General features: G+C 50.7%; 1 protein-coding gene across 1 annotated transcript; it reads left to right on the forward strand.

The window, feature by feature from the left end:
• The first annotated feature begins 1,203 nt into the window (after positions 1-1,203).
• Positions 1,204-13,228, forward strand: LOC146396276 (putative serine protease 47). The gene is made up of 5 exons (XM_084997851.1): positions 1,204-1,414; positions 3,113-3,296; positions 4,486-4,761; positions 7,023-7,185; positions 12,911-13,228. The coding sequence occupies exons 1-5, from the start codon at positions 1,204-1,206 to the stop codon at positions 13,226-13,228; spliced, it is 1,152 nt and encodes a 383-aa protein (XP_084853977.1).
• The last annotated feature ends 4,645 nt before the right edge of the window (positions 13,229-17,873 follow it).

A 17,873-nucleotide genomic window follows, 5' to 3' on the forward strand; every position in this document is an offset into this window, starting at 1 on the left:
ACTCTGAAAACCAATTCATAGATTGCCTGAAGAGGCACTCAACAATTTATGAGTGATTTTTTTTCTATTTCTTTAATTTTGTATCTATATGAGTGATAGATGTTCACTAAATTTATTGTGATGATCATTTTATGATTGTATGTAAGTGAAATCATTAAGCTCTATGCCTTAAACTTTAAAAAAAAACTGAAAAAAGAGAGCTAATGGATTGAGTTAAATTTTTTTTTTTTTGTCTTTTGTTCTTGTTGTTGTTGTTGCTATTTCTTGGGCCACTCCCGCCGCATATGGAGGTTTCCAGGCTAGGGATTGAATCGGAGCTGTAGCCACTGGCCTACACCAGAGCCACAGCAACGCGGGATCTGAGCCGCCTCTGCGACCTACACCACAGCTCACAGCAACGCTGGATCGTTAACCCACTGAGCAAGGGCAGGGACTGAACCCGCAACCTCATGGTTCTAGTCGGATTCGTCAACCACTGCGCCACGATGGGAACTCCGGATTGAGTTAATATGAATGTATCAATATTGGCTCACTAGTTGTGACAAATGTGCCGTAACAATATAAGATCTTAACAAGAGGGGAAATTGGGTAGGGGGATACGCAAAGTCTTTGTATTATTTTGCAACTTACTCATACATCTAAAACTCTCCCAAAATAGAAGATTGATTTAAATACAAACATAAACAAATGAGTGAAGAAAAATGTACTGGAAATCATTGAAACGTCGCTTGTGATACGGGAACTTCATGGTATAGAAATAATTTTTCAGTGGAGTTATTTTAAAATTTAATAGGGGAGTTCCTGGTGTGGCTCAGTGGTTAATGAATCCGACTGGGAATCATGAGGCTGCGGGTTCCATCCTTGGCCTTGCTCAGTGGGTTAAGGACCCGGTGTCGCTTGAGCCGTGGTGTAAGTGGCAGATGCGGCTCGGATCCCGCGTTGCTGTGGCTCTGGTGTAGGCCAGCGGCTACAGGTCCAATTGGACCCCTAGCCTGGGAACCTCCATATGCCACGGGAGCGGCCCTAGAAATGGCGAAAAGACAAAAAAAAAAGTTAATAGGAAGGTCACGTGGGATCAAGGCTGGGTTGGGGCGGGGTCAAGGCGTGCTGGGGGCGGGGTCAAAGCCTTGGCCGGGGCGGGGGCAGGGTCCAGGCCCAGGGCTGAGTCAGGCCCGGTTCAGGCCCAGGTCCACAACACTGACAATGGTCTCAGAGGCGAGGCTTCGACAAGTAGGAGGCCAGCCTGCCGCCCTCCTCTGGCTGCAGCTGGTGCTGCTGCCGCCATGGTCGCCCACCACCACCCTAAACCTGCGAGGGTCCTGTGCCGACCCCGGCCCAGCTCCTGCAGCCGTGCGAGCGGTGGAGGGTGGGCCTCTGACTCCGGAAGCACAGCCATTGGCCTGGGCAGCCACAGGTGCGTGGGGGCCTCTGTGTGGGGTTGAGAAGGTGGGCCTTCAGGGCCTGAGGGGGCTTGACTGTGACCAGGGCTTGGTGCCCAGGGTCACTGAACCTCTTCTTTTGTTGGCGGTCAGGTCCACCTAACCAGGCAGCCCAGAGACCACCTTAACACAGGTGGGTCACAGGACCCCTACTGAGGGGCCTCTGGGATGGAAACTGCCCCAGGACCCTTGTGGGGCTGTGCAAGTGGGCACTGGCAGGGTCCGGCCTGAGGCTGGGTGGAGGAAAGCCCAGGACTGCTGAGTGAGGAGCCCTGAGTCCCTGGGGCCCAGGCCCTAGAGCAGGATGCCTGCTCTAGGGGCCCTGGCCTCACCCCTGCCCTCAGGTGTGGGTCCTAGAACCATGGCTGTCTTCATTAGCCCACTCCCTCTTATTTATTTAATTTTTTGGCCACTGCATAGAGTGTTTTTTAATCAATTAATTTATTTTTTCCGCTGCTGGCCGCGGCTTAATGTGGGATTCCCAGTTCCTGGACCAGGCATTGAACCCTGGCCATAGTGGTGAAAGCACCAAGTTCTAACCACTAGACCACCAGGGAACGCCCACCCCTCTTATTTATAAATGGAGAATCCTGAGTCAGAGGCAGGGAGTGACTTTCCCCAGGTTGATGCTGAAGCTCAGTCTCTGTGGACATGCCCTGAATTGAATCTCAGAGACAGAGTTGTGGGTGAAGTAGAAAAGAACAGCTTAATTGCTTTGCCAGGCAGAGGGGGCCACAGTGGGGTAACAGCCTCAAGGCTGTGTGCCCCCACCTCGAGGGCTGAGTGAGGTTCAAAGAGCAGGGCTTGATCAGCTTGTAGACTTTCTTCGGATTGGTGGGTGGTGAGGTACTTGGGAGTCAACCTCATCCACCTTCTGATTCCACCTTGTTTGGGTCTATGTGCTTGTGTGCAGCATATAGGTAACTTCTTCCACCTGGTGGGGTTTCAGTATCTGCAAAACATTTCCAAGGACATGGCTCAGAATATTATCTATAGTCCTTGAGGAGGAGCTAAATATTCTTACTCTGTTTAATCGTTAAAATATTATTTTGCTTTGCTTGACTATTTTCCTTTCTTTCTGCACTTTCCACTTCTCCAGGTAAATGTACTCTGTGACTAAAGTTTTCTACAGACAAAAGGCAGGCAGAGGACATGGGTGGGGGTCTATTAGGGGAGGCCTCATGGGGTCCTGCTAAGTTCCATGGTCACACATCACCCCAGACTCCTGCCTGCAGATCTGCTTCTCTAAGATACTGGGGCAAAGTGGAGGGGCACCGGCCCTTAGAAGCTATGATTTGAGTGTATATTGTTGGCAACTTCGGAGACCATGAGTTGTTGTGGTGTGTTAGTTCAGGGAAATAAGGCCTGGCACATGGCCAGCCTTTGGCAGACTGCCTCAGTGATGTCCAGCTCAGCGGATATGCTGCCATGAGCTGTTGCCACCTTTGGTCACCCTTGGCATCTCACCACAGCCCTGGGCCTTCATGCTCAGAAAGCCTGCTCCATTGTGCTCTGCTGTCAAATTCTCAGTGGCAGCTGGTAAAGGCAGAGTCCAGGCAGCCGTGTCATTTTGGCCAGGCCACTGGACACTTGCCCTTGGTTTTCTCATCTGTGAAGTGGAGGGGGCCTCCCACGTAGTGGCATTTGGGGTCTCACCCATGTCTCTATTGTAGGTGGCAGGGGAGTCTCCACAGCATGCGGGAAACCCAAGGTGATGTGGAGGATCTCTGGTGGTCAGGATGTGGTGGCTGGCCAGTGGCCATGGCAGGCCAGCCTGATGTATCAGGGCTTGCATGTCTGTGGAGCTGTCCTCATCAACTCCCGCTGGCTGGTTTCTGCTGCCCACTGCTTTCTCAAGTGAGTCCTCTTTCCTAGGGTGCCAGCAGAGGCACTGGCAGGGGAGGAGATGGTGGGGATGAGGAGTGAGGGTGTCCCACCCCGGCTCCTCTGGGCTTTCCTCTGGGGCTGTCTGTGGCCCACAGGTCCATGTCATTCCTGCCTTTGACCTGTGTACCTTCTACCTGGACTGTCCTCCTGGCTCCCTTTCCCAGACCCTCCCCAGACTCTGCCCTCAGCCCCTGGGCCTGTCTCCCAACACAGATGTGCCCCAGAAGAGTAGCAGTGTCCATTCTGGCTGCCATGCAGTGTGGACCAATCTCAGATCACTGTTTCTCAAGGTCCCCACATTTCCAGGTTTCTGAGTCTAGGCAGGGACATGGGACCTCATGTCTGGCGAGCAGCTGAATGGCTCTACTTTTTACTCTTGCAAAACTGTGTGCCCAGGAGGAATCATGGTCACTAGTGTGCATGTGGGAGATGTGGTGCCAGGCTGTGCGGGTGGGAGATGGGGCACCCTGGGAGAGTGATGTGGCTGCTCAGGAGTCTGACACACCTGGCGCTCCTGGGTCTGCTCAGTGCCCAGCTTGTGAACAGATGAGGAGGCATCCCCAGGGACTTGGAACATCACAGCCCAGGTCTGGGAGCTGGAGCTTTGGGAGCTCAGAATCTGATCAGCACCTACTCTGTGGGAGCAGCTGTGTTCAGGGCAAATGCAAGGTTCTGTTTCCTACACTCAGTTGCTCCTTTACCTTACAGATCTTTGGCAAGTGCTTCTAACTGAGTGGAGAAACAGCTATTTGGCAGGAAGGTGGTTAAAGGAGGGAGGGATCAGGAAAATTGTGGGGCCATAAGGTGGGTTGTAGGAGCCTTGGGAAGGTAAAAGTAGAGCTGGGATCAATCCAGAACATCTCCTGTAAACACTCCAAGGGCCTTCATTTGATGAGCCCACCAAAGACCTTTCCAGCACAAGGATTCAATGCTCCTCTGATTCTTGGATATGGTGGAGAAACCATATGTCTGAGGTTGTAAGTAGAATATCAGTCTCAAGAAAGAAGTGCTCCTGAACTTTAGGAATGCAGAGACCAAGGCTGGCATCATGGGGGGGTGCAGGGGTCCAGGTGGATGTCAGCAGTTAGATGAATATGCAGGGGAAGAGACCTAGCCCACACTCAGGGATGATGGTGACAGCATGCTCTTCCTCCTCCAGAAAATCCCATGCTCCAGAGAACTACCGGGTCCTGTTAGGAAGCACGCAGCTGTTTGAACACACTCAGCACACCCTGGAGATGTCCGTGAGTCGGATTGTCATGCACCCAGACTTTGAGAAGCTTCATCCCTTCGGAAGTGACATAGCCATGTTGCAGCTGCTCTTTCCTGTGAACTTCACTTCCTACATCATCCCTGCCTGCCTCCCAGCCCCTGGCTTGCAGCTGCTTAATAATGCATCCTGCTGGATAACTGGCTGGGGGATGCTCAACGAGGAAAATGAGGGGGTAGGGGAGGGGCTGGGGTGGGAGGGCAGATAAGGGGGAAGCGAGGAGGAGGAAGAAGGGAAGGAGGACAGAGGAGGGGAGGAGGGAAGTATGGGTGCCCAGGCAAAACAACCGCTGGACCTTGGTCTACTGTGCCTCATTTCCAGAGGACTGGACCATTCTGGCTCTAGTTCTGAAAGTGTGTGATTCTAAAATTCAGTGTTCCCTAAGTGCAAAGCTCTGAAAATCTGGGAATCTTTGACTGTTGGATGTTAAGAATTCAGGTTCTTGGAATCTGTCAGCTTCTTGATTTCAAGGCCTTAATCAACTATAGATCTAAGATGACTTGATTCAACTCAGAAGTCCTGCTTGGGGCCTGACCCCTTCTAGGCCACTGAGGAACCAAGATTTCCCATTGGAGGCACTTAGGAAAAATGGAAAGAAAACATATTTATGACTTCTGACCTGTGAGCCTCCAAGGTCAAGTTAGAATGACTACAACTTAAGAGTGTTTCACTCTTTGAACCTCACTTTGCACTTCTCCCAACCCAGGTCAACTGTCTACTTTGTGGGTTTATTAGGTGAACTGAGTAACACAGAAAAAGGTTGTGTTTTTCTAAGATTGAAAGGGAAGAAATGCAGGCAAAAACTCATGAGTAAGAGTGTTTATTAAAGGAAAGAGTGTTTATGGTTGGGCACAAGCTTATGTGGCATAGTTAGGGGGAAAAGAATGTGTATTTGCAATTATTTGTAAGGTTGTAATTTGGTAGGTGTTTCTCAGGATAGGAGGTCAGATTTTGATCAGACCCTGTCTTCACTGGGTGGGATGTGCCAGCATTGCTGGCCCTTCTCAATAGTGTATCAGTAACAATCCCCAACCACAGGTCAGATAACCAGGTCCCCAGCATTGTCACACACACACACACACACACACACACACACACACACACACACACACACACACAGTCTGGTTCTTCCTTGAGGACAGGGACTCTGTCTTTCTTGTTTTAATATCCCAGCCTATGCCCCAGGGCCTGGCAGCGGGGTAGGTGGCAATGCCTCCACCCTGGTCCTGTAGACCACCCGTTCTTGCATGGACCTCCAGACTGGTCTGCTAGCTCCCACCCTGTGTGCCCTACTTTAGTCTCCACACAACTGCCTGAGTGTTTGCTTTGAAGCAGGTGTTGTGCCAGTTCCCTGCTCTTTATCCTCAGTGCCTTCTCATTTATGCTTAGAAAACTGTCCAAATGTCCTACCTTGGCTCTCAGGCCCTGTGCAATGTTGGCCCCCATTCCTCTCTGCTCAGCTCCTACTGCACCCTCACCCACGCCATCCCAGCCACCAGGCCCCTTCCTGCCTTGAATATCCTGAGGCTGTCCCCACCTCAGGACCTTTACCTTGGCTGTTTTCCCAGCCTCACAGGCTCTCCCTGCTAATCTGGGTGACTCATTTCTTTGATATACAACTCAGCTCCTCCTCTGAAGAGTTTTCCTTGATGTGAAACCTAAAACAGGCAATGCATAATGTCACATTTCCCTGTTGTATTTCCTTACCACACTTCTCAGAGCTAAATAATCCTACTTATTTACTTCACTTACCCTGTTTCCCCAACTAAAAATGTTCCCCTCTATCACTAGTGTCTAAACAATAGCTAACCTGAAGACAGATGAATAAATGAGTGATTGAATGAGAGGATGGATGGAGGATGGATAGGAGGGAAGATGAGTGCATGGAGGGAAGATGGTTGAGTGGGTGGGAAGAGGGATGGAGAGAGTGGATATATTGATTGATGGAGGGAGAATGGGGAGATAGATCCAAAGATGGATAGGCCAGCAGATAGATGGAAGGGTGAGTGGATGAATGGGGCATGAGACAAGATGGGTAGATGATGGACGGAGGAATTAGTGGAGAGAAGGAAAGGTAATGACTGACAAATGGAAGTGGAAAGGATGGTTTGTGAGAGGGTAGGTGGGTTGGTGAATGGTTGCTAAGCATCAGTGATTGGCATGCATTGGTAGGATTTGCCTTTTTTCTTTATGGACTACGAGTGGTGTGGTCTATTGCTATGAGAGAGGTGGTGGGAATAGGATGAGTTTGGAAAAGTTTGAGAAACAGGGGAGGCCTTATTAGGCATAGGTAGAAGACTGATAGAGAGCTGAAAGCTCAGCTTTGCTGAGAAAACCCTATGATGCAGGGGTGGTGGTGAGCAGTAAGGCAGAAGAGCCTGTAGCTAAGCTCTAGCAAACTTCACTGACTTCCTTCTTATCCTCACAGTGCCTCTGCCCACACCCTTCCATCTCCAGGAGGCTAAGGTGGGCCTCATTGAGAACCAGTTCTGTAATCTGGTATATGGACACAGGCTCAGCAAGAACTTCTCCGTGTATGAGGAGATGCTGTGTGTTGGGGACTTCTCTACAGGAAAGGCCATCTGCCATGTAAGTGAGGTCATTTCCCTTCTTCCCTGGCCTGTTCTCAGGGCCTCAGTTTCCATGGTGGGAGGCTGTGTTGCCTCCACTCTCTTTGTGGAGACCCCTGGTACCTTCTGTTTCGTCCCTCTACCTATGTTCCCAGGCTCTATCTCTTGGTAGTGTCCCCCAGGCTAGCCCCTTCCTCAGCCCATTGCACAGGAGGACAACTACTACTGGCAGGACACTCCAGCAGCATCTATTTTCGAGGCATATTTTAAAACCCTTATTGAAATATACATACAGAAGAAGGCATTCATACTCTTTCCCTACGTGTGTAGTTGGATGAACTTTCACAGTGCTACACCCCAGGTGGCCAACACTCCTCTCCTCTTCTTGTCACCAACACTCAATGGAAACTCTCATCTTCACCTTAACACTTTATATTAGATTCTGAATTTTCCATAAGTAGAACTTATTTCCAGTTGTCAGATTTTCACGTCTTAACATTATGTTTGTGAGGTCCATCCACACTGTCACACGTAGGTATAGTTTGTTCAGCCTCATTGCCCTGCAAGACACTATCGTGTGAATTGAATTCGATGGGCAGTTCTGCTCTCGATGGATATTTTTGTAGCTTCCAAGTTTTTCATTTCATTTCACTTCCAGAGGTTTTCTATTTGATTTCACAGAAGCCCCTGAGGAGAACTGTTAGATTAAAAACTATCTGCATGTTCAGCTTTGGCAGATGTTACCAAACATCTCCGGAGGGGTTGCACCAGTTCCACACATTCCAGCAGTGGCTGAGAGTTTACAAGCTCACCAACACTTGGCACTTTCCATCCTTCCTAATGGTGATGATTTATTGTGGTTTGCATTTTCCTGATGACGGATGAAATATACTTCCGTAGGTTTATTGCCGTTGAATATCTTCTTCCTAATTTACCTTCCATTTTTTCCCCCTGTGTCTTTTTCTTTAGGGGCTCTTGGTACATGTGTCTATTATGTACATTCCAGACATGAGTGTACTGTTGAATTGTGAAGATGTCTATCCACTCTCTATAGTGTCCTATTTTAGAAGTGGGCAAACAGACCCAAAGAGGGAAAGCACTCCCGGAAAATAAGGAGGGCCTGCGTTTTCTGACTCCAAGCTTCACCTGGCCTCCAGGCCTTCACCACATCCCCTCAGGGCCCAGCACCCTGAGCTGGCATTGGCTGCCAAGCTCTTACACAGATGGCATTGTGGAGTGGAGGGCAGAGGGTGAGGGTTCTGGAGTTAGAGGCACTGCTCTGCCCTTGGGTGGTCTTTTCACCATCTGAGCCTGTGTCTTATTCATGGTGTAGGAGTCTGAGGCCTCCTTCATGGGATTGTTGAAAGGGTGGTGTAGGGGGTTGGATAGTGTCCCCTAAATTCGTATCCATTTGGAATCTCAGAATGTGACCTTCTTTGGAAATAAGTCTTTGCAGCTGTGATTAGTTAAGAATCTTGAGATGTGACCATTGTAAATTTCAAGTGGGCCCTGTACCAATGACTTGTGTGAAGAGGGCTAGACACAGAGACACTTGCTTTCAGACTTCCAGCTTCCAGAACCGTGAGAGGATACATTTGCATTGTTTTTATAGTTACCCAGTTTGTGGCACTATGCCTTGGCACCCCAGGAGATGCACACAGGAGGGACAAGATGACTGGGATTGTGACTTTAGCCTAGCCCATGAGAAGGCCACATGGATAGATATCTTCATGGCAGGCCAGTGAGCTGCTGGTAGAAGGCAGACCCATATTTCTTGGTTCCCAGTTCTTAAACAGTGGTATAGATTTGTAGCTGCCTGGCCTGGTCTGGCCTCCTCACAGAGCCAGCTCCACCCAGAAGTGGAACAAGTGTTCAGCCCCCACCCTGCCCAGTCCACATCCAGCTGTCACCATGGACATCCCTTACAGCCTTGTCCACCTCCCTTCTCCTGCAGGAATTATCCAATGGAGCTCAAGGCCAGAGCCTTGTGTCTGCTCACCTGCTGGATATTCGTAGTGCCCCTCAACCCCACTCTTCCGCTGGTTTCTCTCCAGGCTGAGAATACCCCTGAGCTGGACACTCAGGAGTCCCAGCAAATGACCACCCTCCTGCCTCCCCTTTCACCTACCACCGCCTGACTGAGAGATTCCACCTAGATTCCTCTTCTGCCATGTCACCTGCTCTGGACCCCACCCTCCAACCTGGGGCTCCCACCTCTCCCCACAAGGGCCCCTCCCTCTGCACAGGGGGTCCAGAAACAGGTCTGAGGAGAGAAAGCCTGCCAAGGCACTCAATGCTCAGACTGTGGGGCAAGACAGACCTGGTTCCATTGACTGGGATTGTGGCCTTAGCTAAGTCTCCTCACCCATGAAATGGAATTGCTCATGGCCTCCACTGAAGAAGGTTCCTATAGAAATGCAGCACTGTGCCTGGCATTCAGTAGGTACTTAACAAGTTTTGGCTTCCAGTCTCCTGACCTGGTTTGCCTCCCTCTCTCTGGATTGTACCTGGCTTAGACCCAACCTCTTGCTGAAGGTGGAATTCACTGCTCTGGCCCTGCCCAACACAGACACACCCACACCCCCCCACACACACACACACATGCATGCACATGCAAGAGTGCACATGCAAGGTTTGCTTTGTGTCTACAGTAGTGCAAACTGTAGCTCACGTTTCATGTGATACCTTAGATTTGGGGTTTCTCCCTTCTTCCCTTCCTTTCTTTCTTCCTTCCTTTTCCTTCCTTTCTTTTATTCCTACTCTACCTGGAGCATATGGAAGTTCCCAGGCTAGGGGTTGAATGGAAGCTGCAGTTTCCAGCCCTTGCCACAGCCACAGCAATGCCAGATCTGAACCACTTCTAGGACCTATGTCACAGCTTGTGGCAATGCCAGATCCTTAACCCACTAGGCAAGGCCAGGGATTGAACCTGCATCCTCATTTGTACTAGTCAGGCTCTTAACCTGCTGAACCACAATGGGAACATCTCTTAATTTTTTAAAGACCTCCAGAGTCCACCTTAAAGAATATAGAAACAATAATGAAAAGTCAGGTAGCGCAGTTAACCTTGGAGGAAATTTATTGGTGTAGTCGCATCACCACTTCTCAAGGGGTGCCCCCTGAGGCTATGAGGGCTGTACCGACATCTGCCCTAGAAAAGTGGATGCAGTAGAACAGATGGTCCCAGAGGAGGCTCTCTCCTGCCTTCTGAGAGCTCCCCAGGAGTCAGGAGGCTATTGGAGCCTGACTCAGAATCCATCATCATTTCCGCAACTGCATGGGTCCCCTGTGTGAATCCCTGAGGGCTGCAGTGAACAGGGAAAGGCCTTCCACTGGCCTCACACAGCTGGGAGGGGGTACACCGTGCAGAGGGCTGAGGCCACCCCAGGTGGGGACCACAGAGGGGAAGGGCTGAAGTAATGATGGCACGTTCCCAAAAAGGTGCCTTACTTGGAGCTGCCTTACTTGGAGCTACAAATCCCCTCCAAGTGAATGGCTAAACCCACGGAAATTTATCTTATATTTCTGGAGGTCAAAAGTCTAACATCAAGGTGTTGGCCAGGTGGGTTCCTTCAGGAGGCTTTCCTAGGGGAGAATGTTTTCTTGGTTTTCCCAGCTTTTTAGAGGCCACCCTCATTCCTTGGCTCACAGCATTTCCGTCCTCAAAGTGCAACACCTCTGACTCTGCTTACGTCACATCTTCTGCTCTGACTCTGACCTCCTGCGTCTCTCTTTCCTTATGAGGATCTTGATTACATTGGACCACCCAGAGAATCCAGGAAAACCTTCTTAGCTCAAGATCCTCAACTCCATCACTGCTGCAGAGTCCCCTTTGCCACATGAGCTAATAGCCACAGGTTCCAGGGATGAGGATGGGCATCTCTGAGGGGTGTTTTTGGCCACCACACCATGTACCCTTCGCTCCCCTTCAACCTGCCTCTTCCCCCACCCCGCCCTCTCAGCTGGAGATCTTGCTTGTTTCACTGAGAACCCCACAGCAGCCAATCAGACTAGAGTCATTCGTCCTGAAAACCCTACACACCATCTATCCCAGCGTCTTCCCTCTCTCCTCAGCCTCAAGTTCCATCCCTGCCATGCCCAGAGTCTCTCCTGCTCCATGTCCTCTGACGCCCCTTCCATGCGCACCATCTACTGCTCAGTTTCTTTACCTCCCTTCCCCCAAAGACTCCTCCCAACAGTCCTGAATCTAACCCACTCCACCTAGGAGTGTCCCCAGCTTGCTATCCAAAACCTCAAGGCCACCATCCCCAATAGCTTGTCTCACCAGAACCGCCTGTGGATCTGAGTCCTCCTCTCACTTGGCACTTAAGCAAGTCTCCCTCCTGTTTCCTGGGCCCAGGCACTCACCAGATGCTCTGCTCTATGCCTGGTCCCCTCCCCTCCCACCTCTAAATGCTGGGGCCCCAGGGCTCCATGCTCAGCCTGTTTCTATCCCTCTGCACTTCCCCCCATGGTTAATGACAGAAAGGCTCAGATTTGACAGGTCCTATAGGCAGCTTCAAACTATTGTTCCAAATCTGACTGTTCTTACCACCTGGCCCCTCTCCATCAGTAATCACTCCTGTAGCTGCCTCCCAGCTGGTTCATTCTCCACACAGCACTGGACTGATCCAGGCACTAGACATGACCTAGACAGTTCTCCATGGGGATCAAATCCTACCCTCTGCCATAGGCCCTGAGACCCCTCGTCCCATATACTTTCCTCACTCCCCACATGTCACTGCTCTTCCTCCCACCCACCTGGCATACCCCTCCTTCCCTGGTCTGCACCTACTCCTCCCAGTGCTCCTGCTTCAGAAAGTTCAGTTGTTTCCCGCTTGGAAACACTACCTTGTGTTTCCTAGTGCAAGAAGAGTAGCCTTTCACCTCCACTTGATGAAGTGCCCTTCCCTTCCTGTCCTGACCCTTCCATGGCTTGTTTCCACATGTCACATCTGCCAATGGCAGGCTGGTTGGCTTATTTACAAAAGCACCACAAGGAGGAGACCCTGTGCCCAGGGCAGAGGCTTCCTGGCTGCTTGCTGCACATGTTGGATGGGTAAGTGGAGGAGCAGCAAGCGTGACTATGGCCCCTGCCCCTCTATCCCCAGCCACAAGGACCAGACCCTCCCTTTGGCTGATGACATGAGGAGATTTCCAGCCAGATGGCCCTGCCCTGAGAGCATGAACTCTAGTAAGTCCCAGCAGATTTCTTTCTAACCCCCACCGACTCCCTGAGCAATACAGGTTGCCTCCGCCAGGCCAGGGTATGGGCATCTTCTGAAATTGCTCAACCAAGGTGTTGAAAGTAAACCAAATGACTAAATGAATGAAAAATGAAGAGGGTCCAGGTAAGGGGTGTGCTGGTGCAGCCCAGGGCTTGCAAGAGCTGAGGTCTGCAGGGGCTTGAGCTGGCCAGGCTCCACTCCCAGACCAACTCTCTTGGGCACTGTGGGTGTAGCTGTCCCTTCTCTTCCTTGGACAGTGCCTTGTCAGGGATATCCAGGCTGTCTCTGGGCACAGGGGTCCATATGATCATAGATTGAAACCTGTGATTGTCCTGAGGTCAATCAGGGGCCTCCTAAAACATGATGCCATTGCCTCCCTGCATGGCTTAAACAGGCTGGTCTGCTGTGGGATGCTGGTGTTTGGACCTTCCCAGAAGTCCACCTGAGTGACCGTAGATGGCAGAGACTCCTCTGACCTAACTCAGTTGCTCACAGTAACTCCCCTCTCTTTCCTAGGGTGATTCCGGGGGGCCCCTCGTTTGTGACCTCCTCAGTTCATGGGTTCTGGTGGGGCTGGCCAGCTGGGGCTTGGACTGCCGACATCCCACCTACCCCAGCATCTTCACCAATGTCAGCTACTTCTCCCATTGGATTGACGAGATCCAGAAGTGCACACCCCTCCCTGAGCCCATGGCCCCTCCTCCTCACACCCAGGTTCCATCCCAGTCTCTGCAGGCTGCTGGCTCGCCTGGGCCTGGCACAGCCTTTGTGCCTTCAGAGACCTGGACCCTGCTGCTGTTTGTGCTCCGGGTCCCGTGGCAGGCCTGGTGCTGACCCGCCCAGCTCCTGTGCTCCTGTCTCTGCCTCAGAGTCCAGTCTCTTCTCTGGAAACTGCGGCCCCTCCCCCACCAGCTCCATCAGCTTTCCATGGCCCCATCTTGGCATTTCCGTCCAACAGTGGCCACCCCCCAACCCAAGCCTGCAATCCCAAATAAACAAATGAAAGACTCCTCCTGCTCCTGCCTTGGGGCCCTATGGCCCCTCCTGACCTCCATCCGTACCTCTTCCATTGAGGTCCACTGTCTGACTCCCTGGACAAGGAAACAGGCCCTGGCAGAGAAGCTGTCTCAGGAGGAAGGCAGGGGTGAGGATGCTGGTGGAGCCCAGCTGGGGACAGAGAGGGTGTCTTCACTTGCAGGCTCCATCCTGTGGTGGGAGTGTACAGGCCTTCAGAGAGAGTACATCAGTCAGCTCCAGCTGCCATCACCAATCCCACGGGCAATGGGGCTTAAACAACAAGAATGTATCAAGTAACTGTTGAGATCAAGATATGCGCATGGTTGGTTTGCCCTGAGGCCTCTCTCCTTGGCTTCTAGATGCCCATCTTCTGCCTGTGCCCTCACATCAGCATCCCTCTGTGTGTTTCTGGGTCTAAATTTCCCCTTTTTATAGGGGCACCAGTCATATTGTATTAGGGGCCACCTTAGTGACCTCATTTTAGCTGTTTCTTTAAAAACTCTCCTCTAGGTGCTCCCGTTGTAGTGCAGCGGAAATGAACCTGACTAGTATCCATGAGCGTTCATGATTGATCCCTGGCATCGCTCACTAAGTTAAGGATCCAGTGTTGCTGTGAGCTGTGGTGTAGGTCACAGATAAGACTTAGAACTGTCATTGCTGTGGCTGTGGCTGTGGCCTGCAGCTGCAGCTCTGATTTGACCCCGAGCCTCAGAACTGCCATATGCTGTACCTGCACCTCTTGAAAATGAGCAAGTTCCCCTAAAAAAAGGACCCTTAGCTACATCCGTGGACCATCCTTGCTCTCTCCTGCCTGCTGCTGAGTAGGAAAATGTTGGGGATCCAGAACTCCTCCAATGACTGGTGTGCTAGCAATAGCTTCTGTGACAGCAGGAAGCTGCTCCCCCCCAGGCAGAGGCGGTCAGGGGACCGTAGGGGATGGCTCTGTGCTCTGTGCCCCCTTTCAAGCCCTTTGCATCCCTGCCATCTGAGGAAGGCAGGCAGTGCCTGGGAAATCACCCTGGTTACAGATGCGTCACTTGGCCTGTGTGGCAAGAGGTCACCTGTGAGCCAGATGGCCCAAATCCTCTCTGGAACACACTGCTCCATACCCACCACTTAAAAATGCCCTTCAAACAAAGCACATTGGCTGCACAATTGTAAGAGCTGTATCGTTAAGATATGATGTCTGTGATTTAGAAAAGGGTTACTCCTTGCCTTGTTCTTACAGAAACATACCATGATTTGGTAAGGAGAAGAACCCAGACTAGGCGGCCCACAGCCTCTGTCAAGTGTGTTCCTTCAGCCAATGCTCTGGTCCCATGTTGAGGGTTTTGGAGTTGAGCCTTTCCCTGTTGTCAATGGGCAGGCTTCCCCTTGGTGTATATCATATGCAAAGGTTGCCCAGCACCTGCCTCTGTTTCAGACAAGCTCCAGTCATACTGCCGCTGGAATTAGGAACCTCCTTTACCCACCCTGTGGACAGTGGTCATTTCTCTGATTCTGTGAGTGTATCATCCATTAAACCACTATTGATTTTATTTATTTATTTTTTGTCAAGTTAGGCTCCACCTACAGCATATAGATTCCCTGGCTAAGGGTCAAATGTGAGCTACAGCTGATTCTATTGAATGAAATTTCTATTAATTTCTCTTTCATTCTTTTTCTTTTTCTTTTTTTTTGGGGGGGTGTACTCTCAACATATGGAAGTTCCCAGGCTAGGGGTGGAATTGGAGCTCCATCTGCTGGCCGATGCCACAGCTACAGCAATGTAGGATCAAACCTACATGACACCTACACCACAGCTCATGGCAACACCGGATCCTTAACCCACTGAGCAAGGCCAGGGATTGTACCCATGTCCTCATGGATAGAAGTTGGGTTCATTACCTCAGAGCTGTGACAGGAACACTGTCTATGTCATTCCTTTTATGGCTTGAAGAACATTAGTGTAATTCCTCATTTACAGTCCAAGCACCTTAATGTTAATCTTAGTCTTTTTTCGGTTTTATTTTTGTTTTGTTTTTTTTCCTTTTTTTTTTGGGCCACACTCGTGGCATATGGAAGTTCTTTGGAACAATGCTGGATACCTAACCCTCTTCCCCACAGCAGGAAATCTATTCCTGGTCTTTTTAAAATCCTAGGTCTTGCTCTTCCTAAAGCTATTTGGGTGTTGATGCCAGTAGGCTGGTGAGGTTAGCATCAGGAAGTTTGACAAGATGCAATACTCAGAGTTCCCATCACGGCTCACTGGAAACAAATACGAAACAAATCCCCACCTTGTGGATGTTGGTAATTTCTATGATTCTGTGAATGTATTGTCCATTAAACCACGGTTTGATTATTATATTGATTGACTGGTTGTCATTTTAGGGCCACACCTGCAGCATATGGAAGATCCAGGCTAGGGGTCAAATCAGAGAATGCCAGATCCAAGCCACATCTGTGACTTACATCACAGCTCATGTTAACACTGGATCCTTTAACACATTGAATGAGGCCAGGGATTGAACCTGCATCCTCATGGACACCAATCAGATTCTTCATCTGCTGAGCCATATGGAATCTCCCTAAAATATTATTTGGTTATGGTCTGTTCAACTTTCATTTTTGCAATTTCTATTGTATTCAATTTTGTCTTGTCTTTTTTGGTCTTTTAATGGCCACACTCTTCAACATATGGAGGTTCATAGGCCAGGGGACTAATCAGAGCTACAGCCACAGCAACACCAGATCTGAGCTGCTATGTGATCTACACCACAGCTCAAGCCAATGCAGTATCCTCAACCCACTGCGTGAGGCCAGGGATCAAGCCCGCATCCTTACAGATGCTGGTCAGATAAGTTTCCGCTGAGCCACGATGGGAACTCCCAATTTTTTCTTTTCTTTTAAGGCTGTGTTGTGGCATATGAAAGTTTCTGGATAGGGGTCAAATCAGAGCTGCAGCTGCTGCACTATTCCACAGCCACAGCAAATCAGGATCTGAGGTGTGTCTGACACCTACACCACAGCTGACAGCAGTGACAGAAACTAAACCTACTAAGCGATGCCAGAGATCAAACCCATGTCTCCATGGACACTAGTCAGGATTCTTACAGCCGAGCTACAACAGGAACTCCCATTATTTCATTTTTTATGGATTGAATAACATTAGTGAATTCCTCATGTACAGTCGCTGCACCTTAACATAAATTCAGGACTTTTCAGGGATTTTGTTTGTGTTTCTTCGTTTTTGGGGGCTGCACTTGTGGCATATGGAAGTTCCCAGAGACAACCGTATATCCTTAACCCTCTTCACCACAACAGGAACACTACGCCTGGTCTAGTGAAAGTCCTAGGCTTTGCTCACTTGAAAGCTACCAGGGGGTTGATGCCAGTGGGCTGGTGAGGGTGGGACCACTGAGCTTGACAAGATGAAATACTCCACCCAAGACATTAATAGGCCATGAAATTCCACTCCCCATTCCCTTTGCTTCATCCTCATTGGGACTATGAGGCATCTGCTTCCACCATATTGTACACTACAGTAATCCAGCTGAGACTATTGGATGTTCTCCACGCACAAGGCAGTGAAGCAGAAAGTCCCGTCCTGACAGACAAGCCTTTTCTTCTCTGGCTAAACCACCCATACGGGACACAATGGATGATTGGAGAATACCCCAGCCTGTCATCTGGCCAATTCAGAGAGGCAGAGAGAAACTCTCTAGAGGTAAGGGATGCCTACAGCCTCCATTCCCATGACTGGTGAGTGTCCAGAGGGCTCAATGGCACAAAAGCAACTCTCCATCCCCAGCTCCTCAGCAGCAGCCAGGCCTCCACACTGAGCCCGCTTTCTAGACTTGGCCGCTTCCAGGGGGCCTGAGATGAGGCCCATTCTCTGGGGCACGGGGGCCTGGGAAGCTTGCAGGGCCCTCTGCCCTGCAGTGCAGACAAGACCCGAGGCAGGGACAGGGCTCTGTGGCAGCCCCCAGGGCAGCAGGCTGTGGTGAAGGCCCAAGAGGAAGGCCAGGCTGGGGAGCTCCTCCTCATCCTCACTGAACCCGTGACCCAGCCCTGGGGCTCCACTAAGAGGAGAGACCTCCCTGAGACCCTTGCTGGCCCTGGGTCCTGATGGAGGGCCCGAGCGCTTGGTGCCCTGGCGAGGAAATGGCTGTGCTCTTCCAGCCTGAGGGGGCTCCTCATATCCTGGAGTGGGCACAGAGCCTTTGTGCCTGAACAGGCCCCTGTCTGTTTGGTGGTGCCTTAGATGGCCATGGAAATCCATCTGGGGTGTACAGGTTTCATCTCTGACCCCGGGCTGTGGGCCTTGCTTGTTCCTCTGGGCATTTTGTTGGGCCACAGACTCTGAAGGTCTTGAGTCCAGGTGGGGTGCCCTGTGACTGGGGGTGACTGACACCCTGTCATCATCCTCCAAGGCCAGGACTTGTGTCTGCACTAGCTGGTGGGAGAGAGGTGGACAGTGAAA

Source organism: Sus scrofa, chromosome 14 (genome assembly GCF_054392235.1).
Source record: "Sus scrofa isolate SSC_HxYL_T2T_F1_AM1 chromosome 14, Sscrofa_HxYL_maternal_Yorkshire_Landrace_v2.0, whole genome shotgun sequence".
Taxonomy (NCBI): Eukaryota; Metazoa; Chordata; class Mammalia; order Artiodactyla; family Suidae; genus Sus; species Sus scrofa.